This window comes from Bactrocera neohumeralis, chromosome 6, assembly GCF_024586455.1.
Source record: "Bactrocera neohumeralis isolate Rockhampton chromosome 6, APGP_CSIRO_Bneo_wtdbg2-racon-allhic-juicebox.fasta_v2, whole genome shotgun sequence".
Classification (NCBI taxonomy): Eukaryota; Metazoa; Arthropoda; class Insecta; order Diptera; family Tephritidae; genus Bactrocera; species Bactrocera neohumeralis.
Window position 1 is genome coordinate 41,268,099 of NC_065923.1, and position 23,925 is coordinate 41,292,023.

At 37.3% G+C, this 23,925-nt stretch overlaps 5 protein-coding genes across 5 annotated transcripts in view; 3 read left to right on the plus strand and 2 right to left on the minus strand.

Moving 5' to 3' along the window:
* Positions 1 to 3: 3 nt before the first annotated feature.
* LOC126763511 (iron-sulfur cluster co-chaperone protein HscB) lies at positions 4 to 1,177 on the minus strand. Its single transcript, XM_050481073.1, has 3 exons — positions 728 to 1,177; positions 553 to 665; positions 4 to 495 (listed from the first exon to the last, which is right to left on the minus strand). Exons 1-3 carry the CDS (start codon positions 1,046 to 1,048, stop codon positions 108 to 110), a joined length of 822 nt encoding a protein of 273 aa, XP_050337030.1. The 5' UTR covers positions 1,049 to 1,177; the 3' UTR covers positions 4 to 107.
* A 709-nt stretch (positions 1,178 to 1,886) lies between these two features.
* Positions 1,887 to 2,851, plus strand: LOC126763513 (uncharacterized). Its single transcript, XM_050481075.1, has 2 exons — positions 1,887 to 1,954; positions 2,032 to 2,851. The coding sequence occupies exon 2, from the start codon at positions 2,062 to 2,064 to the stop codon at positions 2,692 to 2,694; it is 633 nt and encodes a 210-aa protein (XP_050337032.1). The 5' UTR covers positions 1,887 to 1,954; positions 2,032 to 2,061; the 3' UTR covers positions 2,695 to 2,851.
* Positions 1,912 to 5,120, plus strand: LOC126763509 (terminal uridylyltransferase Tailor-like). Its single transcript, XM_050481067.1, has 4 exons — positions 1,912 to 2,001; positions 2,781 to 3,234; positions 3,310 to 4,013; positions 4,127 to 5,120. Exons 2-4 carry the CDS (start codon positions 2,781 to 2,783, stop codon positions 4,991 to 4,993), a joined length of 2,025 nt encoding a protein of 674 aa, XP_050337024.1. The 5' UTR covers positions 1,912 to 2,001; the 3' UTR covers positions 4,994 to 5,120.
* A 4,719-nt stretch (positions 5,121 to 9,839) lies between these two features.
* Positions 9,840 to 12,850, plus strand: LOC126763514 (terminal uridylyltransferase 7-like). The gene is made up of 4 exons (XM_050481076.1): positions 9,840 to 11,011; positions 11,211 to 11,655; positions 11,727 to 12,430; positions 12,537 to 12,850. The coding sequence occupies exons 1-4, from the start codon at positions 10,574 to 10,576 to the stop codon at positions 12,765 to 12,767; spliced, it is 1,818 nt and encodes a 605-aa protein (XP_050337033.1). The 5' UTR covers positions 9,840 to 10,573; the 3' UTR covers positions 12,768 to 12,850.
* A 7,493-nt stretch (positions 12,851 to 20,343) lies between these two features.
* The window catches only part of LOC126762778 (uncharacterized), a 68,587-nt gene continuing 65,005 nt past the window's right edge, over positions 20,344 to 23,925 (minus strand). The window contains exon 4 of the mRNA XM_050479824.1: positions 20,344 to 22,524. Coding sequence (XP_050335781.1) covers positions 21,289 to 22,524 — 1,236 coding nt within the window. The 3' untranslated portion in view covers positions 20,344 to 21,288. The remainder of the gene's footprint in view (positions 22,525 to 23,925) is intronic.

Here is a 23,925-nt window from a genome sequence, read left to right on the forward strand (position 1 = left end):
TAATTTTAATTATATATAATATTTATGTATTAGTTACCAATTAATCACCCAAACATCCAGTAAGATGATTTCAAAGAACACCGTTATATTTGTGATCTGCTGAAAGTTCAACCACCCATCATTTTTTGCAGTTTATTCTTGATACTCTTCTGCACACTTTGTAAATACTTCATTTTGACTAGTAAAGACTTTGCCTCGGACAACGCTTTGGACTCAAAGCTGACGCTCAACTCCTTTACAGCTACGTTTAGTTGTCGCACAATGTCTTCATTTAGGCGCTGCAAATCTTCACTGGACTTTGCGTCAGCCACTTCCTCGTTGAGTTCCATCATTTCCATAAGAAATTCCTTGTTCAAAGCACTATTATCCTGCGGCATTTGCTCTCCTTGCAACTTTAATAAATATTGACCACGCTCTATTGGAGCAGACAGTGTTTTGTAGGCTCTATTTATTAAGGCACTCCAATCAGCAGAGTTATTCTGCTCCCGCTCTGTTCTATAGCAAACAAAACAAATGATAATGTAGATCAGATATCGAGATAAATATACACACTTGTTGCTGAATTTGTCCGGATGTACCAATGTTTGTAGTTGCCTAAATCGTCGTGTTAGCTCTTGCGGTTCCAACGAAAACTTATTTGATAAGTTAAGTAAATGAAAGTAGTTCTGAAAAATTACAATTATAAAATTATACACTGAACATCATTATAAATCGGATTTGTTATTACAATTTCCATATCTACATCTTGTAAGAAGCCACATGACAAGCATAACATATGACTTTTACGTCCTTTCTCTTTACAGTTCCAACATGCGCTTTCAGTCATGGAGCTGGTTGTTGGCGCATATTTACGTACTTGCTGTGACGTAACATACTTTGAAGAAGTCCTTAATGTGCTAGACTTTGCGGATCTAATAATAGCATCCTTCTGCTCCTCTGTAGATTTAGGAACAACGCAAAAGTTAGCTAAACTGGGAAGACGGCCGCAATTCACATTGTTGTTCAACTCCAAACGAATAGTATGCAAACACCTCGTAAAACGCCGCATTATAGTACAGTGCAGTAAAGCTATTAATTGAAAACTTGTTTTCTTTATCCGAAGTGAACCATAACTTGCAAACCATGCAAGAAGGTTCTTATCTAATTCTCGTAATACTTTATCTAATAATAAAGAATACGGAATCAAAACAAACAAAATTAAGTGACACTCAACCATTTATCTGTGTTGCCACACCGAACTAAACTGAATTGAACAATTTTCGTAGACCCATCAGGAAATGTAAAGCCATTTTGACATAACCCACCACATTGACCACCAGTAAATTTGGAAATGGCGCGTTTGTACCATTTTTGTCTGTGTTAAGTTGGGTTAAAAAAATGTTTTAAACAAATTTTGTCTTTTTAACAGAAATATCTCATATCGCTCTTGGGAAATTAACCAGTTACTTAACCGAAAGTTGACTTGTAGGGCTACATAAACTGAGTTCGATTCTAATTAAACAATTGATATAATGAGTTCAAATGCTATTCTCTATTGAAATGTAGTCTTTAACTAAAAACAGTTGTGATCGTAATGCAATTTGAATGTTTTGAACAGCTTTTAATGTCGTACTTATTCTATTTTATTTTGTTAAGCATAAATAAGTAATCTTGATTAGTTTCTAACCAGAATATGAAATGACAGCTGTCAACTGTAAAATCTATAAGATGAATCAGTAGCATAGATGGCGTTCAGACGAAGACTCTTTTGTCGCTCGTTATCATTATAACCAAATATTTGGAAAACGGGTCATAGTCAGTTTGCTAACACAATGTTTTATAGCGAATATCTTTTCACAGTCTGGCTACTTTATTTTGTATTTACGTTTTAAAACGTCGAATGGTAGCATGACTTCCTCAATTCCCGTTTTTATTTTGCATAAATACAAACAAATTCTCTAATTTGCAAGGAAAAGTATGTCTATTAATTCACACTAAAATTTTTTTACATTATTAAACATAGTAAGTGTAGCTTAATCTCGGTTTATTCAGTTTACATAGTGTACAGAAACTAATTCGGTTATGTCCAACGAAGTTCGATTAAGTAAACGGCTCTCTTGGCTGTTGCGCCATGGAGCTGTGCAGGAAGGAATTCCCTTACGTTCAGACGGATTTGCGTCTGTCAACTCCATTTTGGAACATCCAAAATTTTCTCGAGACTTTAATTTAAAAATACTGCAAGAGATTGCAAAAAAGGACCAGAAGAACCGCTATACGCTGAAACAAAATATCGACGGCTCTTGGGAGATACGTGCTAACCAAGGTCACTCATTGGACAATGTAATAGGATCGCATTGTTTTCAGCGCATTTACAGCTGCGATGAAGTTGATATAGCAGTACATGGCACATACTACCGTTATTGGGAACGAATACTCTTAGAAGGACTTCGCACTATGAAACGTACATATGTGCACTTTGCCGTGTACGACGACAACCACAAATATAATGAAAAGAATAATGCAGTAAGTGGTTTTCGTAGTGATTGCGAGCTGCTGATATATTTAGATGTCCGAAAAGCTATGGATCATGGCGGAATGGAAATTTATCGCTCCGCAAACAATGTTATATTATGTGCGGGAATTAATGGGTGCATATCTAAGGACTACTTTCAAAAAGTTGTAGACCGACGCACTAAGAAAATATTGTCGTTTTAGTTACTTGTATTTACTTGCTATTTATAGTAATCTTTTCCAAAAAAAAATAACTCCGAACATCGATATTGTTTTATTCGACTTTACAGATGAGTAATTCACCGACTAAAACAGCTATCACCGAATCCATTAATACAAATTCTAATGATAACAATGATGCCACTAAAAAATCAGATTTTAAATGTACCCTATGTCCTCAAAAATTCAATAATATCCAAGAATGTTTGAAGCACGAACTTTTGCAGCATGATATTAAAAGAACAAAACGACCTCAAAAGACATTACGCACCAAAGTCAACGCAATCCTTGCAAATAACAGGACAGATGAACAACAATCACTAAAAAAAGAATTACTAAATGCTCTTCATAACTGTGAACCAGGACAGGAGCTTCGCAGTATTTTTAAACATCACAGAATGAATGACGGAAACTTAATTTTGGTTTATGAACGCATCGAAGCTTGTCTAGAGAAGGAACTACAGCCGTTAAGAGGGCTAAGAGTACATCCTTTCGGGTCTGTTGCAACTGGCTTAGCTTTGAGAGGTGAATGTGCAAAACAATACAATTTTATTAAGATATCTTATTTTATTTCTAATTTTAAATGCCTTTTATTTCCAGACAGTGACATCGATTTGTATATTGAGCATGCCAATGGTTTTCAAACAACAGTGAATTTAACTCACCGGACATTTAATCGTATCAATAATATTTTACAACGTAGCAACTGCTTCAGTGAAGTTATTCCGATTCGACAAGCCCGTGTACCGATCATCAAATGTAAGCACAATCCCACTGGATTCAGTTTGGACATAAATTTATCTTGCCCCAGTAGTGTGAGCAACTCGAAATTCGTGCGAGACCTGCTGCAATTCGACAACAGAATTCATGAGTTAATTACGTTCCTTAAAATATGGGCTAAGCAGTTACAATTAATTGGTCGAGGGAATATGACCAGCTATTGCCTTATTACACTGGTATTATTTTATTTGCAACAACCACAATCGAATCAACCGGCAGTGCTGCCATCAGTTAAGGATCTCCAAGCGAATATTCCCGATAATTTGATAATGGGTGTGAATTATGCGTACCAACTTCAAGAAAGAATATCTCCTTTACCACGAGAATTGACAACTTCAAGACTAATTGAAGGCTTTTACAAGTTTTATAGCAGCTTTGAGTTTGAAAATTTCCTTATCTCACCATTTTTGGGGATAGCAATACCACTTATTGAGTTTAAAAAGGGTCTATTCAGTTTTCCAGCCTATAATAATCAGTTGCGTGCTGTGGCCATCGTGAATAACGAACCTTTACAACCGATTCAGGTCAGCGAGAATATATTAAAAAGTAATATTCACTAGTTCTTCCATTAGGAGAAAATATAGTCAAAAATAAATACGTATACAAATTATATATTTATAAAATTTTCGTTTTTTAGGTTGATCGTTGTGTTTGTATACAAGATGCTTTTGCTCTAAGCCATAATGTTGGCAAGTCTATATCTCAACTAAATTTGGAGTATTTTCGAAAATGCCTAAACCTTGCTTGTGATGTATACGAAGATGTAGATAGTTCAACAGATGCTCAACGATATGAGGCACTACTTTATAGAATTATTGATCGTTTGGCTCAATCAGTAAATATAAACGTCCCTTTCTCAAGCCAAAAAGCAGACAAACCTTCGCCAACAGATGCTTCCAATAATAGTACCGGCACCGTACGCAGTAACAATAACCCTAACAAATTGAGTTATAGTCTCACACCTTCGCGTTCGGAATTACGAACAATCGTAGCGCTCAATGAAGAAGATAATTCGATGACCATATACAAATTATGGGCTAAGTATTATTTAGAAGCCATTACCGAAATCATTACAGAAATCTTTTGCTTGGACATGCAGTCTGCCACACCCACCCAATATGACAAACAACAGCGGTTGGATGAATATACTGGCTCTCATACTTGGCTATTGAGTGGCTCAGTTGATCAGTGGTCGGGTCGTATGCATCAGCGTTGCCATAATAAAACGTTTATGGAACTGCAGTTGGAGCAAACCAAAAAATTTACTTCGGAAAGACGACAAAACGCCGCATTTGCTGTACAATTAAATGCCATATTAACTGTAAACATATTAAACAATTCCACTGCCATGGAAGTGGTAGTGACACCGCGAGTCACAAAGGGCCACGCCCTAATGAAGAATGATCCTCTGAGGAAGTTCTTCGCCAGTTTTAGGGCGAGCATGCAAAACTTTAACCTAAAGGAAAAACTTAACACGAATGCATCACATAAATCTATTGAATGAATCTTTATCTTTTATTGACAGGATCCAAATATTTAAGTATTTATCTACAATATTTTTATTTTTTAAACTGACTATGTAAATTGGGTTGAATAAAGTTGTATTTTATAATTAACAGGAACAAGTGAAAGTTCACATTTGTTTTATCTACTTGGATTAGTTTAAATCAAGCAGGAAGTATTATTAACCCGAGCTATTTGTCTGCAATGGGTAGTGGTTTTACTCCTAGCACGCCATTCACTAAGAAGGAGTCAGTTCCCATAACCAGAACGGTCCCGAATTTTTAGCCGGAATTAAAAATTTCTTCAGGAATGTTATCTGCCGCGACAACAAAAACAACAGCAAGTCGGTGAGGGCTCCTTTGTGAATGGCGCGCAGTGCGTATCTGAAGATAATTCGAAGTATGGTCGACGTACTGTGTCGACGTAATCAAGGAAGAACCTGTTGATGCTCCTAGAAGGCGGCTTCAAGCAGATGACTGCAATGATGGTTTCTGCGAAAACATACCGGCAGAAACTGCTTGGAGAGCAGCTCGTTATGTTCCTTAACTAGAAGCAAGGCCCGCATCCTTGCTGTGAAGTGTTTAACCGCAAACACCAAGAGGCATCTTGAGATAGTCCAGTGTGCAGTATTCTGACACGTCTAAAGTTTCTTTGTTTACGTTCCACAACATTCAGGCGATAATCCTGGGCAGTTTAGCTGCTTCCGGCCGGCGTCTTGCCTTATATGTTGCCAACAACATTTCTCTGTCTTTTCCCCATGAGCTACCGGATAGCAACTTGAGGATTTTGTTGCAATTCTGTACTTTGGCAGTTATTGTGGTCGTATGCGGAGTGAAAAAGCACAGGCAGTCGACTGTAACCGCTGGAGTATTAGGATTATTCAAAGTCGGAGTTTTAACGCCATTGAGTGAGTAGCCTTCCACTTATTTTTATTGCTCACAGATATTATATTTTAGAGTTTTTCTCAAAATAAATCCTTTTGGTGCTGTCGTGGCTAGGATATCCAGATGTTCTACTATGCTATATATGGAGTGGAGTGAACGCCAGAATCATTACCATCGCGGCTTGTATCTCCTCTACCATAGTCCTTAGCCGCCTTAGTTTATCTCAATGAGCGTAATCTTGATCAGCGAACTGACAGCGGATGTCAATGTTCGTTAGCAACTCTAAAAGCTCGTCCACAACTAAGTTCCATTCACCGAACTGTCAAAATGGTGAAAGTCTCTGCTACCTTTTATCAGCGTGGTCTGCAGAACTTATACTATTTGGGTCAATTGATCCGCCACAATCTCAACCGTATAGTGCGTTCTAAGCAGAGCTCTAATGCCTTCTACGCGGTTTCTGAAGGTGTCATCCCTTCTTCAGCTTTTCTTAATTCCGTACTGTATATTGTACAGTTAACGCTGCAAGCTTTCCTCCTACCAGTATGCTGACTTGCCTTCTTAAGTGCCGAAAATGTGTTCGGCCACCAAGATTTCTTGTTTTAACTTCTGTACTGCGTTAGTTCAGAGAAGTCTTTGTACTTAGGCCAATATATTCTACAGAGTATAACAGTTTTGCTTACCTAACGCTTGTTAGTAACACATATTTACATATATACATATATACAAGTATATACGTATATAACTTGGAGAATGAAAATGACGAAGTCCTTCCGTCTGTGCCAGCTATACCTCCATAACTTGAGTTAAAATTTATATAACTTGATGAATCACAGCAAACGTTTTCTTTGGTACTGAGTTGAATAGACAAAATCGACATATTGCTAAACCCACCAATTCCCGCTAATCAAGGAGGTGTATATGAGAAACGTTCAGGTTCGAAGAATCTTTGAACTCAGCAATGCTCTTTCCATAATTCACAGATGACCGGACGCGATATGTGTCGTGGGGTCTGACAGCGCATACCGCCTATAAAATTTTCTAAACTGCACCGGGCAGTTCCTATCATTATCAGGCTATTGCCATAATGAGACATAAAATTGTAAGTTCTGGGAATACCATTTTGTATTCTATTATTACGGCATTACATTTCAAAGCCTCCTATAAATCTGCCCACAATAGATTACCGGACTATAGTGTGTAAGCAAGATGTCATTAGAGAATGCTTTTCGCATGAAACACATTACCGTTTTCGAGACAGTGAAATGGACCATCGTTTCCCAAGAGTCGCCCAGCGAAATGATAGGCCCAACAACAACTTAGACATAATAATGTCCTCTAATTCCTTTCAGGTAGAGCAACCTTCGGGTTTTCAGTTCCTATTAAGTTTCCAATAAGCTCCGTCATGAAGAACGGTTCCAATGTCCTAGTTGCCTGCGGTAAAATGGCACATACAAAGTATAACAGCCATTCATTGTATTTAAACCTTTTTTCTTCTTTTCAAGGATACGATTTGAGGCGTTTAAGAGTGTATTGAAATTACTTTTGATCGCAGGTATCGACGCGTTCGCAGATTTTTGTTTTAATACCTGAATTTAAGACTCTGGTATTCGCACGATGAAATTTCCAAGAATTATTTATTAATATTAATCCCTACTCGCAGAAATATCTCATATTTAAAGCTACTAAACTATGATATCATTCACATCTTTATCTAAAGTCCATTGAAATACAGACGAAACTCTTTATAATGAATTCTAAGGGACTGGATACACAGGGAACACAGTGTTCTTATAATTGCTTCGTTTGCTTTCAAACTTTTGAGAAGAATAAAATGCATGCTCCTTACTTGATCATTATCGATTTCTTGAAAACGCTGTAGTTGTTTCCGGCTAAATAGCTCATACTAAGGCCAAACGTACATACATTGTGACAAAAAGCACCCGGAATTTGTAATTAAATCCCCCGGGTAAATGATATAGCAAAAAACAAGTAAGGAAGGGCTAAGTTCGGGTGTCACCGAACATTTTATACTCTCGCATGGTAAAGTGATAATCGAAATTTCATTATCCGTCATTTAAATATTTTTCAAATACCGTATTTTTGTAAAGTTTTATTCCGCTATCATCATTGGTTCCTAATGTTTATACTCGTATTATACAGAGAAGGCATCAGATGGAATTCAAAATAGCTTTATATTGGAAGAAGGCGTGGTTGTGAACCGATTTCACCCCTATTTCGTACATGTCATCAGGGTGTTAAGAAAATATTACATACCGAATTTCATTGAAATCGGTTAAGTAGTTCCCGAGATATGGTTCTTGGTCCATAAGTAGGCGGCGCCACGCCCATTTTCAATTTTTAAAAAAAGCCTGAGTGCAGCTTCCTTCTGCCATTTCTTCCGTAAAATTTAGTGTTTCTGACGTTTTTGGTTAGTCGGTTAACGCACTTTTAGTGATTTTCAACATAACCTTTGTATGGGAGGTGGGCGTGGTTATTATCCGATTTCTTCCATTTTTGAACTGTATATGGAAATGCCTGAAAAAAACGACTCTGTAGAGTTTGGTTGACATAGCTATAGTAGTTTCCGAGATATGTACAAAAAACTTAGTAGGGGGCGGGGCCACGCCCACTTTTCCAAAACAATTGCGTCCAAATATGCCCCTCCCTAATGCGATCCTTTGTGCCAAATTTCACTTTAATATCTTTATTTATGGCTTAGTTATGACACTTTATAGGTTTTCGGTTTCCGCCATTTTGTGGGCGTGGCAGTTTGTCGATTTTGCCCATCTTCGAACTTAACCTTCTCATGGAGCCAAGGAATACGTGTACCAAGTTTCATCATGATATCTCAATTTTTACTCAAGTTACAGCTTGCACGGACGGACAGACGGACGGACGGACAGACAGACATCCGGATCACTTTGGTATATATAACCCTATATCTGACTCTTTTAGTTTTAGGACTTACAAACAACCGTTATGTGAACAAAACTATAATACTCTCGTTAGCAACATTGTTGCGAGAGTATAAAAATGCATTTTCCCAAATTGGTAGGACTGTCCTTAATTACTAAGTCAAATATGAGCGCGATCATTCTACCACAATCGTGTACGGAATCGTTGCGAATGTTGTAAAAGCTTACGATGATTTAGTTTTATCAAAAACAAAGCCCTCAAAGGCGGTCGAGATGACCCTTGACCTCTTTGACTGATGAAGATATTAAAAAAAAGTGAAGGTTATGGTGCTCTTTAAGTGTTAGAGAGATTTTGTGTATGAAACGCGTTCTTGCTCGACTCGTCCCGATAAGGCTGATTTTTTTCCAGAAGAGTACCATAAACAGGTCTCTTTGGACATACTTGATCGTCCGAAATCCAATCCCACATTCATCGAGAACATTATAACTGCAAAAATCGTAGGAATGGAGGGAAAAGCGAGCCCAAACAAAAAAACCATGCCGAAGCCACTCAAAAATCAAGGTTATGCTCATTGTTGTTTTCGATATTCATGGTTTGATGCATCATCAATTGGACGTATTGAGGCGTTTGCGTGAGAACATCCGTCCGAACGGCCGGAATTGTGGAAGAACAATTCATGGATTTTACACGATGATAATTCACCATCGCATCGAGCCACGATTGTGACCGAATTTAAAGCTTAAAAAACGCAATGTACTATATACCATCGATCAACCTCCCTTTTCAACAGATTTGGCTCAGTGTGATTTTATCTTGTTCCCCAAACTGAAATTGCCACTCCGTGGAACCTGTTTTCAGTCGATCGAAGAGATAAAACAAAGTTCGCTGAAGGAGTTGAAGGCCAGCCAAAAAAGTGCTTATAAAAAGTGTTTCAAGGACTGGAAAAATCGTTGGCGTAAGTGTATTACATTGAAGGCGACAAAATAAATATTGCTGAATAAATAAATATTTTGAATATTATTTACAATTTCCGGGTACTTTTTTGTCACAATATATACATGTATACTTACATATGCAATCAAAAAAATGAAGCTTAAAAATTTGAATATTATCTGAATACAATGTTAATATTGATATACCGTCAAACCTAGATAAGCGAGAGTTCAAGGGAGAGTTTTCTTACTAATCCAGTTCTCACTTACCCAGGCTTGACTGTAACTACGTTATAATTAATGAAAATGTCAAGTATAAAGCTTCTCTTAGAACTAATCTGTTTTCCGTCACATAACCTCACTTGTTATTAAATTCAGTGTAAGTATTTTTTGAAATCTATAGAATAAAGTGAAAAACTTGGGAATTTGAAATGAAAACGAAAAGAAATGAGTAAATCTTTTCGGAAAATAAGTGGCATTCTTACTGCACAAAGGAAACCTAAATTACACGAAACATTTACCTAACCATTGAAGGCGGTCCTCATTTATTGCAGCGCTTTGTTTTGTGCTTTTTGTGGTCGAAGAGTCCTTTTACCCTAAAATGCGGCATTGAGACACGATTCTGTCATTAAGAAAGTTACGAAGTAGTGCATTTAGGTAGTGTGCTAGTTTATGAATGAAGAACGGCATCTTGATTTTTCAAATTTTCGCTTAAATAGCAACGAGTTCTGCGATTTGCAAACAGTTGGGAAGTGTCTGCGAGCTAGTGATAGTCTTAAACTTCTCCATACTACTAATATTTAAATCTCAGTATTGTCATTCTGAATAGCGTAAGGCAATTGATCAGCTATGACGGACGAAGTGCAATTAAGTAAACGACTCTTGTGGGTGTTGCGTCATGGAGCTGTGAAGGAAGGAATTCCCATACGTTTCGATGGCTTTGTGCCAGTGACCGCCATTCTGAACCACCCAAAATTTGCTCGAGATTTCAATTTTAGAAAACTTCAAGAGATTGTAAAGAAAGATCAAGAGAAACGCTTAGCGCTGAGGCATAATAAAAATGGCTTTTGGGAGATACGTGCTAACGATGGTCACTCAATGGTCAATGTAGCAAGATCGCATCCTTTCCAACCCTATTACAGCGTCAATTCAATTAATAAAGCAATATACGGCGCATACCTACAATTTGAACGAATGTTCATGGAAGAATTTAATGCTATGGTACGTCCACATGCGAATTTCAAGACGTATGGTTACAACCGCAATTATTATGAGGAGAATAATGCGGTAAGTGGATTTCTATCAACTTAAATATTTGAAAAGTTTTACTTTTATATGTGATTAATATCCAAGAACTACTTCAAAAATGTTGTAGATCGATGGACTAGAAAAGCATTGTGGTTTTAGTTACTTACTAAACTTTGATTTTTTATATAACTAATATATATTTTATTGTATTTTTCAAACAAAAAAAATAACTTTACAGATCAATCCACCGATTAAAACAGCTACCCTCGGACCCGTAAATACCGTGAATTCTAACGGAAACAAAGTCAAAACTAAAAAAATAGATTTCAAATGCACCATATGCTCCAAAAAATTCAGCAAGGACAAAGACTGTATGAAACATGAGCGTTGGGAACATGACATTAAAAGATCAAGAAAGAGCTTAAGCGACAAAGTTGAGGATATCATTGCCTATATAGAATCGGACGAACAACAATTATTGCAAAAGGAGTCACTAAATGCTCTACAGAACTGTGAACCAGGGCAAGAGCTTAGCAGTATTTTTAAACAACACAAAATGAATGACGAGACCTTAAGTTCGGTTTACAAGAGCATCGAAGCTTGTCTGAAGAATGTACTACGGCCGTTAAAAGGGGTAGAACTACATCCTTTCGGGTCCATTGCAAGTGGTTTAGCTTTAAAGGGTGAGGGCACAAAACATTAACACAATTTTCTTTATTTTAATTTATTAATTTTTAATGCTTTCCCTTTCCAGACAGTGACATCGATTTGTATATTGAGCTTCTCGACAACACCCAAACCACCGGGAATTCCACAAGACAAGCATTTAATCGCATCAATATTATTTTACAACGTAGCAACGACTTCAATGAAGTTATTCCGATTCGACAAGCTCGTGTGCCGATTATAAAATGTAAGCACACCCCCACTGGGTTCAGGTTGGACATAAATCTATCATGTTCCAGAGGTGTACACAATACCAAATTCGTGCGAGACCTGCTGCAATTCGACAACAGAATTCATGAGTTAATTACCTTCCTCAAAATATGGGCTAAGCAGTTACAATTAATTGGTCGAGGGAATATGAGCAGCCACTGCCTTATTACACTGGTATTATTTTATTTACAACAACCACAATCGAATCAACCGGCTGTGCTGCCAGCAGTTAAAGATCTCCAAGAGAATGTTCCTGATAATTTGATAATGGGTGTGAATTACGCATATCAACTTCAAGAAAAAACATCTCAGATACCACAGGAATGGACCACATCAAAACTAATTGAAGGCTTTTTCAAGTTTTATCGCTGCTTTGAATTCGAAAAAATGCTTATATCACCATATTTGGGAAAAGCGATACCCCTTGATAAGTTTAAAAAAGGTCTCTTCAAGTTTCCAGCTTATGATGCTCAGCAGTGTGATGTGGCCGCCGTGAGTAACGAACCTGTACAGCCGATTCCGGTCAGTAAAAATATACTATAAAATAATATTCAATAACGCTTACATAAGTAGAAAAAGTATTTAAACATAAACACATATTATATATTTATACAATTTTCGTTTTTAGCTGGCTGATCGTTGTGTTTGTGTACAGGATGCGTTTGTTCTAAGCCATAATGTTGGCAAAGCGATATCTCGACTCCATTTGGAATATTTTCGAAAATGCCTAAACCTTGCTTGTGATGTATACGAAGATGTAGATATTTCAACAGATGCTCAACGATACGAGGCACTACTTTATGGCATTTTTGAACGGGTGGCTCAATCGGTGAATATAAAGTTCGCTTTCCCAAGATAAATTTTGTACAAGTAGGAGCAAACCAGAAAATTAGAAATTAAGAGCTTACATATAATATCAAAATTGAATTAAATAAAGTTGAATTTTATATTTAGACGGAAAAAAGTATGTCTTATCTATTTGAAATCCTTTCTGAATGAAAGGCCCGAGAAGATAATGTCCTGCAGGTACTTCCCAAAGTAGAGTGCGATGTATTCTTAATATGTTGGCAATATTTAGGAATATAGCGAACGTTAGTTCTGTTTTGTCCAGACTGCATAAAGAAGCAAAGCAAATGGGTCTGGTAGGGAATGAGGGCAAGACGAAATATCTCCTGTCATCAAACAAACAGTCGTCGCACTCGCGACTTAGCTCCCACATCACTGTTGATAGTCACAACTTCGAAGTCATAGAAAATTTTGTCTATCTTGGAACCAGTATTAACACCAAAAACAATGTCAGCCTCAAAAAAACTCTTGCCAACAGTTGCCGCTTCGGACTGAGTTGGCAATTGAAAATTAAAGTCCTCTCTCGACGAACAAAAACCAAATTAAACCTATATGGTACAGAGACATAGACGATGACGACATCTGATGAGCGAATTAATATACAGCGGCTGCACTGGCTAGGTCATGTCGGCCGTATGGATGAAAACACTTCAGCTCTGAAAGAATTCGACGCAGAGAAGGAAGAAGGCTACACGTGGTATCTCGAAATGGCGCTAAATTGTTAAAAGAAGAAACGACTGGCGCGCTGTTGTTAACTCGGCGATAACCGCATAAGCGGTTTCTACGCCAGTAAAGAAGAAGAAAGCGTTCAACTTGTTCAAATTGTTCGACAAAATCGTGAAGGGATTAAATCCAATTTGGCATCATGTTAACTTATTTTAAAGGTCATATACTCCTCAAAATTGTTCTTTATATCTTCAATAGGTCAGCGAAAATTCTTCTAAAATCATCATCAAATGTGATATACTATATGTGATTTAATGGGCTATACCAGTGTGACACTTTCAAAAAAAAAATTTTTTGGCTTTTCTCCTGTGAAATCGGCAAGGTCATATCTTGAGTAGTTTTTGAATGGCAGCGTTCTAAACAGCGACCGCTCAGAGGTGCAAACATCTATAAGTGAAACTTTAAACTCGTTTTTCTCGAAACGACATTTTTCAAAATTGCTGGCGTCATAACTCAACGAGAAATTGACCGGTCGACTTCAAATTAAAACTGGGTATAGTTGAATACATTTGCTATACAATGGACTACGATCTCTTTGATTGGTTGAAAATTGTCAATTTGGCATTAAAAAAACGAACATTTTTTTTCGTAAAAAAACTAATTTTTTTTTTCAAAATTACGCCATTTTCATAATTTTTGATATTTTTCAAAGATCGTAGTTCATTGTATAGAAAATATATTTAAGTTTAATAAACATTTTGAATTTTTTTGTTTCAGCTATTCATTCGACCGGAATCATGCCAGCAGTTGAGGCACTTTTTTCGGCACTTCCGGAGACAGCACATAACTCTGTTATTTTTCAATATTTTTGTAAAAAAGAAAATTTTAATATAGCTAAAAATATACTTTATTACGTCCATAGAACGTCGAAACATTCAATCTTGTACTTTCTTTTAAAAAAATATCTCGGGTACCACAATTTTTCATGCGTCACACTGGTATAGCCCCTTAAACTCAACCGAAGGGGCTAAATTTAATATATTGAGTTGTTGCGAAAAATATCAAGCAAAGACTAATTTATTTTTATTGACCTTTCAGAGAACGTATCCCCTTAATATTACACATTTTGCCAACCCAAACTGTGGGAAGTCGAAGATCCATTATTTTGGATATATTGGGTACTTATTTTAAAGCAATTTTTTAAATACATATGTATATACATATACATATTTATGAAGTAAAGTCAACAGGACATTTAAAAATCCTGAATATCAGTTATAAGAGGCTAATGCAAGTTTTTACTCAGTTTTATCCATTTTTGGCACAAAAATACTCTGTTAATAGAAAAATATGCTCTCTCAATTTCATTAAAATAACTCCCACATAGGCCGAAATACATATGTATGTATGGGGTATAAATTCAACTGGATGTTCAAAAATCTTTATATTTAGGTACTAGAGGACCCGTCCACGTTTTACTGTGGCTGATACATAGGTAGTACTACCAATACCATCTATGTGATTTCTATTAGTTGGATTATAACTATTAGTTAAGGAGATATAGCATTTTTGGTGAAGCAACTTGTGTTAGTTTACAAAAAAATTAACCAAAAAGCATTCCGTGCGTTAATAAAGTATTGGTTTTTGGGGGAAAAATTCAGTTGAATTTGGACTGTGCACCAGCGAAATCAACCGAATTCAATCGACAGTCAGCCTAGTGGACTGCATATTATGAAACGGTTCTCAAGCGTGGAAACAAAAAAAATGTTGTTCTGCTATATTTTTATGCTAGATATCGCGTTTATTTTGTTATGAATACATTTGCTTCTTCTTGTATTGAATTTTCACAGAAAGAGAAAAAAAAAAGTACCCTATGTCCTTACCCTGGTTCTAAGCTACCTTCCCACCAATTTTCAGCCAAATCGGTTCAGCAGTTCTTGAGTTATAAATGGTGTAACTAACAAAAACCTTCTTTTATATATACAAGGTCTGTCGCAAAAGAAACAGGACTGTTAAAAAAACAACAAAAAATTAATATTTTTCAAAAGTTATATTTTTTATTCAAAGTAGTTTCCTTGTGCTTCGATACGGCGTTTAGCCCGGTCAATTAGCATTTCAAATGAGTGTTTAAGGTCATTTTTCGGAATGCTCTTGAGAATATCGGTCGTCGTCTTTTGGATATCTGATGGAAACCAGTGTCCTATGGGCAAATGAAGTTTTCCAAATGGGTAAAAATCACAGGGTGCCAGATCAGGTGAGTAGGGTGAGTGATTAATGGTTAATATGGAGTTTTTTGTCAAAAAAACAGTGACAAGCGTCGACCGATGACACGGCGCATTATTGTGCAACTGGCGCGAGGAACTATCGGTGTAAAATTCCCTCGGAATCGTAAAAACAAATCAGTATTGTCTTTCTTTTTGACTTCTTTTTTGATTTTGGCCAGCCCGACTTCTAATCGTCACAGAGGTCCTCACGACCTTCTTGTCGGACGAAATCTCGGTTTTTTTTTATCATCATTCGAAATGTTTCAGTAAACGTTTTCCCAAGTTTGAAACAAAATTTAATATTTGCTCTTTGTTCAAAATGCATTTTACGACCGATGACCAAAAGCTGCTGTCACTTTTTGATCGATAACATCGATTGTATTTATCCAATTGTCTTCAAATTTTTACGAAATGTTAACAAGAGATCAAACTTTTTATTTCATATACCCACCAAAAGGTGGCGCCACCAGAAACAGTTATATTTAAAAAGTTCTGTTTCTTTTGCGACAGACCTTGTATAGATATGAAGGCTAAGGGAAGAATTGATCAGATTTAATCCCTTTTCGACACAAGTGTATATTTTTATCAAGGACCCATTTTCTCAAATTTCAATGATATATCTCACAGATTGGCCGATATTTTCGGTAAAAAGTTGGCCATAGGCACTGGGGTTCACATATTCGGTATGAACAGTTATCGTCCGATTTTGAAATTTTGTGATGGGTAAAATAGAATACCTTATGAACACTATTTGGGCAAAATTTTAATCGGATACATTGATTGGTTCTTGTTTTGTATTCTGAAAAGTGAAAGAATCAATTGTAATTTAAAATTGTATTATATGGAAAGTAGGTGTGGTTTTTGTCCGATTTCGCTATTAACTGTTAAACTGTAGCAACATGCTGTAAGAATATAAAAATCATAACCTCGTGGTAATGCAAATAAAATCCAAACAATCTGGATCACAAAAAGCTTTTGAAATAAACCATTAAATATCCGAGTGTCTTTTTTGGGACATATGTTCATTATCTCACTTTTACCTTTTGTTGCTTTTACACCTTTCTAGGTATCCAGGAAATTTTAAAGGTTGAGGTTTGAGACTCTCACATTCGAGAAAGTACTTTCAATGGCTAGCAGGTATCTCAGATGCTCACAGTATTTTGCTGTCTTACCTGAATTAAAGACTTCGACATTCGAACAGTCAATTTTCCACGAATTATTATTGTTAATAATCTCTATCTCTATCTTACTTCTAAATCTAAATTACTAAACTAAAATATATTTTGTTTTCTAAAGCTTTGAAATGTGAATGTAATCCTAACGCATTGAATTGTCTTCATCGAATCTTAGGTATAAATAATTAACAAAATTTCGAACCTTTATCCCTAACAGCGGTTAAAGCAGGTATATTTCTTAAAAAGCACAGGTATGTGATATTTAAATGACTTTTGCGATGTTATTATACTCTCGCAACATGTTGCATAGTCCGTCCGTGCAAACGATAACTTCCGTAAGAATTGATATATCTTAATGAAACTTCTATACCTGCTTTTTGGCACTATGAAAAGGCCACCTAACGCTGTTATGTAATGGTAGAAATAAATCCAAATTAAGATATAAAACTGTAATTTGGTACAGGTCTATGACTTTCAAAATAAGTTAATTAATACCAAATTTTATTGCAAACCATTCATGTTTCGCCGAACAGCCCTTTGTCCACATTTTTAATATAAAATAAGTCCAACAGGAAGGAAATGGAAGGTTTTTATCTGGCTTTGAAACTTGCAAGTTGCAACAGTATAAAATGTTCAGTTACACCCGAACTTAGCTCTTTCTTACTTGTTGTATTTGTTGCTAGTTCAGTAAAAATATTATAGTTGACGTTTTTTGTTATTTCGTAAACTACATATGTACATATATTGGTCAAAATTTTAATGATGTTGTTGTCGTGTTGCTTTGGAAATAAATTAATAAAGTAAATGTTTGGTCCCCTTTATCTAGTGTAATGCATTCGTTGCAGCGGTCTTCTATCGTGGTTACATTGCATGGAGCTTCAAAATTTACATTTGTTTTCATCTTGACCTTCTCACTTGAATGAAATCTTTTAGTAGCGAGTCACTTTTTGAGCCTGAGAAAATGAAAATTGTCGTTGGTGGTCACTACTCGTGGATACATTAGGAGGACTACTACTTGGCCTATTTCATATCATTTATCGGACAAACCGAAACACTCAGTAAAATTTTACGGTCACCCAACAAAATATCCGCAGTAGAGGTACTTTTTTAATAGCCTCCTGGTGTGAATTGTGTCAAGTTGTCATGTTATTTTGTATTGTTTGGCGAAACAGACTGCTGACTCGACTTGCACTCCTGATCTCTGAGAGCAGCATCAGCAAACTCGGTCTAAGGGAACTGTGGGGCGGCATTTCAAGCTCCTTACGTACAGCTGCAACCGCAACCATTGGTTTTCGGAGAATGCAAAAGAATAGCTGCTAGGACGAGGAGTGCCGTGTCGCAGCGGAGAGAAAACAGACTGCCTACCTCGCAACGTTACAATCGACCACAACACGTGCGGGATGGGATAGATACCGAGAGTTGAAGAGGAAAGCGAGACGCATTTGCAGACAAAACAAGAAAAAACGTTAACTTCGGTTGCACCTAAGTGAAGGACTTCTCTTAGTAACTATGTGTTCAGTTTGTATGGAAGCTATATGCTATAGTAATTCGTTCTGAACAATTTTTTATATTGTTACCTTAAGCAGTAATCCATGCCAAATTTCGTGAAGATACCACGTCAAATGCGAAAGTTTTCCATACAAGCCCTCGATTCCGATCGTTCGGTTTGTATAGCAGCTATATGCTACAGTAATCCGATCTGAGCAATTTCTTCTGATATTACATTATTTCTATAAACAATAACTCATACCAAATTTCGTGAAGATATATCGTCAAATGTGGAAGTTTCCCATGCAAGCATTTGATTCTGATTATTAGTTTGTATGGCAGCTATATGCTATAGTAATCCGATCTGAACAATTTCTTCGGAGATTACATTGTTGTCTTGGAAAATAATCCATACCAAATTTCGTGAAGATACCACGTCAAATGCAAAAGTTTTCCGTACCAGCACTAGATTCCGACCATGAAAAAGTTCGAATAGCAATTACCAGTCTGAAGAACAACAAAGCGACGGCGGCCGATGGATTGCCGACCGCCAAGCTATTCAAACACGGCGGCGAAGAACTGATAAGGAGCATGCCATGCACCATGCGATTGGAATTTATGTGTGATCTGCCCAATCTACAAAAAGAAAGTCCCCACAATCCGCGCCAACTACCGTGGGATAAGTCTCCGAAACACCGCATATAAGGTTCTATCGAGCGTATTGTATGAAAGATTAAAGTACACCGTCAACAGTGTGGCTGTAGGCCTGGAAAATCAACAACCGACCAGATATTCACCAAGCGCTAAATCTTGGAAAAAACCCGTGTCAAGATAATCGACACACAGCACCTCTTCGTCGATTTCAAAGCTGCTGTTGACAGCACGAAAAGGAGCTGCCTTTATGCCACGATGTCTGTATTTGGTATCCCCGCAAAACTAATACGGCTGTGTAAACTGACATTGAGCAACACCAAAAGCTCCGTTAGGATCGGAAGGACCTCTCCGAGCCGTTCGATACCAAACAAGGTTTCTGACAAGGCGACTCCTTTTCGTGTGACTTCCTCGACCTACTTCTGGAGAAAATAATTCGAGCTGCAGAACTAAACAGAGAAGGTACCATCTTCTATAAGAGTGTACAACTCCTGGCGTATGCTGATTATATTGATATCATTGGCCTTAACAATCGCGCCGTTAGTTCTGCATTCTCCAGAATAGATAAGGCAGCGAAGCAAATGGGTCTGGTGGTGAACGAGGGCAGAACGAAATATCTTCTGTCATCAAACAAACAGTCGTCGTACTCGCGACTTGGCACCACGTCACTGTTGACAGTCATAACTTCGAAGTCGTAGATAATTTCATCTATCTTGGAACCAGCATCAACACCAACAACAACGTCAGCTTCGAAATCCAACGCATGACAGGTGCTACTTTGGACTAAGTACGCAATTGAGAAGTAAAGTTCTCCCTCGACGAACAAAGACCAAACTCTACAGGTCACTCATTATTCCCGTCCTGCTGTATGATGCAGAGGCAAGGACGATGACAACATCTGATGAGTCGGCGTTAAGAGTTTTCGAGAGAAAGGTTCTGCGGAAGATTTATGGTCTTTTGCGCATTGGCCACGGCGAATATCGCACTCGATGGAATGATGAGCTATATGAGAAATACGACGACATTGACATAGTTCAGCGAATTAAAAGACAGCAGCTACGCTGACTAGGTCATTTCGTCCGAATGGACGAAAACACTCCAGCTCTGAAAGTATTCGAAGCAGTACCCGCCGGGGAAAGCTAAGGAAGAAGAAATCCTCCACTCCAATTGACCCCACATTGCGAAAAGAAGAAACCGCTGGCGCGCTGTTGTAAACTCGGCTATAACCGCGTAAGTCATGTCTACGTCGTTAAAGAAGAAGAATACTTACGAAGCTTACATGAATTTCTTTACGGTCTAAAGCAGAAAGTTTATGTTCTGTATTCAATCACTGAAAAGCTTGTCGTTTATAGAAAATATGAATTAATTTATTATCACCTTAAGTTAAAGTATTGACTACAAATCACAGTATATTAGCATTTGTAAAAAGTTATACTTATTCAAGGATACTTAAGTGTAATATTGTTGTTGTATGCGTAACACTAAAGCATTTCGATTATCATTTAATACTATGTAGTACTTACTATATGATAAAATTATTTATTGTATATTGTTACCTTTAAAACATTTGTAGTTACATTTAGTTTTGGCAAGCGTATGCAATTATTGTTAAACTTTGTGATTTAGCACATATGTACATTCATTCGTATATCGATATGCAAATGGACCTACCCACGCCTGTAACAATTGATCAATAAGTCACGCAGTTTTTGGTTTGCGTCCTGATGTCATCCGTCCTTTGTCTTTTTATTGGTGGATTTTCAAATGAAACTCTCAGCATAATTTTATATTTTACTTCAAAACCACACGCCAGAGCATTATTTTCTTGAATTCTGAATTTTAACGAGTTTTTTCTTCACGTTCATTCTTTCTTCTTAATACCGTCAGATTCCTAGGAGAGCGCATTAAATGAGCTCTTTCAAAGTACTTTCCTTTAAGCAATACGCCACCTCCTCGCAATTAGCAATGACTTATTGATGCAATTTCGACAAGTATGGTTATTAAATTGTAATGATTACTAGAAAAATTTAAGATTTACATTCTCAGTCTAGAAGCATTTAGAGAAATGAAAATTCCTTACATAGCGTAAAAAATTGAGACTATAGAAATGAGTTCTCTACATACTTAAGCAAATATTTTTCGAAACTTAAGTGACATTTTTAATTATTGTACAAATTAAATTCTAAATTAAACGAGATATTCACCTCCCTCCACGTTGGAAGGCGGTCCACATTGATCAGTGCGCTTTATTCGTTGTGCTATGATTCGCCGCCGAAGTTGTGGTTTTGTGCTAGGCACAAGAGCAATATTTCTTCACGAAGCTGTCCGATATGCAATGCGAATCTTTGTAATATGAATCCAGGCGGCTTATTTCACCTGTAATATGCATAGCCTCGGTCTCTGGATTGTAGCGCAGTGTTACCTCAAAATCGGCACTATTCGGTTTTGTAACGAAGTGCAGACGATACACATCCAATGCAGTGCCGTTTGCATCTTTCGGTCTGAAAGCCTCATACGAGCGGTGCGCACTTACGACATTGTGGAGCTGCAAAGCGCGACATTGAGACGCAACTGTGCCATTTCGAAAGTTACGCACCAATTCATTTATGTAGTTAACCGTTGAATTGCCTAATTTTTGTATGATATTCGAGTTTTTATGCACCTTACTGTAGGGTATACAGGTGCACCAGTGTTCATCGATGGCTGCATCGTTACAAGAACGATCCAAAGGCACTGGTTCTAAAAGCGTTTGGCAATTCGGGCAGCCTTCAGCCGCAGTTAGAAACTTGGATTTATCTTCAACACGCTCGGACATGCCAAGGAAATGCTTTAGTGTCATGTGCAGATCATACGGTGTGGTTAAACGATTCTTATTCACGCTTAAAGCATTTACAAAGCTTGGGTATTTTTGCTTCAGATACTGTGGCAACCAAAGAAAGATGAATGGCAAACGTTCCTCCATATGACCGGATGCGGTTGTGCGTGCAGGTCCAAAACGTAGACCGTGATCGCTGAAGAATACAACAATCATGTGTTCGAGTATGCCTAATCTCGCTAAACGTTCCAAGTAGTCGAGCACTACGACATCCATCGATGAGCAGTCACTTAAGTTGTTGTGACTGAATGAATTGGCCCAAAATAAACCGAATAATGGTTGGTCTTTGAAACGTGCGGCAAATTCAATGGCATAATCTAACACGAATTGTGCAGACTGCTGATAGCCGAGGCAAAAGGTGAGACCAGACTTATATGTTTTATGTAAATGATGTTCCGCAGCCAGTTGGAATGGACGTAAGTAATAGTCTACAGGCGGTTTCGTAAATCCCACCTTATAGTAGTTGAATGTGCTAATATCTGCTGCATCTTCGCCGTAACCTGTCACATAGCCATGCTCACGAAATGCATTCCAGATCAAGCTGCAGTTGTCTAAGGCACCCAAAACTCTTGGAGGGCATTTCGTAACTGTATTGTCCTTATTGTAGCCAGCAAGTACAGCCATAAAATTCGGGAATGTATTGTCGTCTATCTAATGAAAGAAATATAGTTGCAAATACACATCTCTAAATATTTTTATGATCAAGTAATATTTTTATTATCATGTTACATACTAATGGATTTTCCAATAAGAGTGCTACAAAACTTTTTTAAATAAAACGAAAACGGTTTGGGATATCATGAAATTCTTTATTCGATTTGTTTTGCATATTCACCACGGGCACGTTTGCAGAAGTCCAGACGCTGAACCGGGTTTCAAGTAAAAATCGTCCGATACTGCTGCAATTTCACGTCCAATATTCGTAAGAAGTTCATCAATCGTCGCTGGCTTGTAAACATAGACTTGACGAAGCCCTACAGGAAATAGTCTATAACACGACCGAGGCGGCGAATTGACTGGGCCATTTCGTGAAATAACACGTTCACCAAACTTGGTTTTCAATAAATCTATTTTGACATTCGCTGTGTGGCTTGTGGGGCCGTCCTGTTGGCATCAAGTCCATATCATCCAATTCGGGCCAGAAATATTCGATTATCATTAAGCGGTAGCGATTCCCATTCACAGTAACCTGCCAGTCTTGATCATCTCGAAGGAAATACAGTCCAATGCCGCCGTCGGCTCATAAACGGATGCCGTGTTGACTCATGGAGTACGTATGGATTGCTGCCTGGCCAACAAGCATATTTTGCTTATTGACGAAGCCATTCAGCCAGAAATGAGCCTCATCGCTGAAGATGATTTTTCGTTGAAAATCCGGATCATTTTCAAGTTGTTGCTCAGCCCAATTCACGAACATATGGCGATTCTGGTGGTCAAGGGGCTTCAGTTCTTGTGTCAATTTGATCTTGTAAGGATGTGGGCCAAGATTTTTTCGCAAAATTCGCCACAACGATTATGACGACTATAAATTGAACTTAGTGCTTTTAAAGTTGAGGTCACTGACTACAAATTTCGGTAGTAAATTTTAATAATTTCGACTCGTTGTTGGATCATATATCTTTCCATGATGAGATCGCAAAACTTTTGGAAAGAAATGTCAAAAGAACGGCAAAAATATGGCGTCGTTTGCTGCAACTATTGGTCTACTTTTGTGGCGTCCCTATTGAAAAACCCATTATGAATGTAGTCTAATTAAAAAAAATCTATTCCAAAAATCTCTTGTTAAAACATTTAAATTTAGCGTCAAAATCCATGCTACTGCATTACGTTCTGTGTTTGAAGCAAACGGAGTGGTTCCACAGTAAGGATTTGAGGATATCGACACAACTTGGGATGTTGATATCTGATACTTTCTTCTGAACTTCTTAAAACCAACGAATATCAATGCCATTCCAGTAAAAATTTTACAAATTTACCACTGCATCTATTTCTCAAATTTACTTCTAAGGAGCTTTTTGAAAAAAAAAATCGCTACGTGTAAGTAAACCGTTA

Coding starts and splice junctions, on each gene's coding strand:
- LOC126763511 (XM_050481073.1), bottom strand. CDS start 1,048: ATGCGGCGTTTTACGAGGTGTTTGCATACTATTCGTTTGGAGTTGAAC. Junction 666..727: donor AAGATGTAGATATGGAAATT/GTAATAACAAAT, acceptor GTAATTTTTCAG/AACTACTTTCATTTACTTAA. Junction 496..552: donor CCGGACAAATTCAGCAACAA/GTGTGTATATTT, acceptor TGTTTGCTATAG/AACAGAGCGGGAGCAGAATA.
- LOC126763509 (XM_050481067.1), top strand. CDS start 2,781: ATGAGTAATTCACCGACTAAAACAGCTATCACCGAATCCATTAATACA. Junction 3,235..3,309: donor AACTGGCTTAGCTTTGAGAG/GTGAATGTGCAA, acceptor TTTTATTTCCAG/ACAGTGACATCGATTTGTAT. Junction 4,014..4,126: donor AACCTTTACAACCGATTCAG/GTCAGCGAGAAT, acceptor TTCGTTTTTTAG/GTTGATCGTTGTGTTTGTAT.
- LOC126763514 (XM_050481076.1), top strand. CDS start 10,574: ATGACGGACGAAGTGCAATTAAGTAAACGACTCTTGTGGGTGTTGCGT. Junction 11,012..11,210: donor ATTATGAGGAGAATAATGCG/GTAAGTGGATTT, acceptor ATAACTTTACAG/ATCAATCCACCGATTAAAAC. Junction 11,656..11,726: donor AAGTGGTTTAGCTTTAAAGG/GTGAGGGCACAA, acceptor TTCCCTTTCCAG/ACAGTGACATCGATTTGTAT.
- LOC126763513 (XM_050481075.1), top strand. CDS start 2,062: ATGTCCAACGAAGTTCGATTAAGTAAACGGCTCTCTTGGCTGTTGCGC.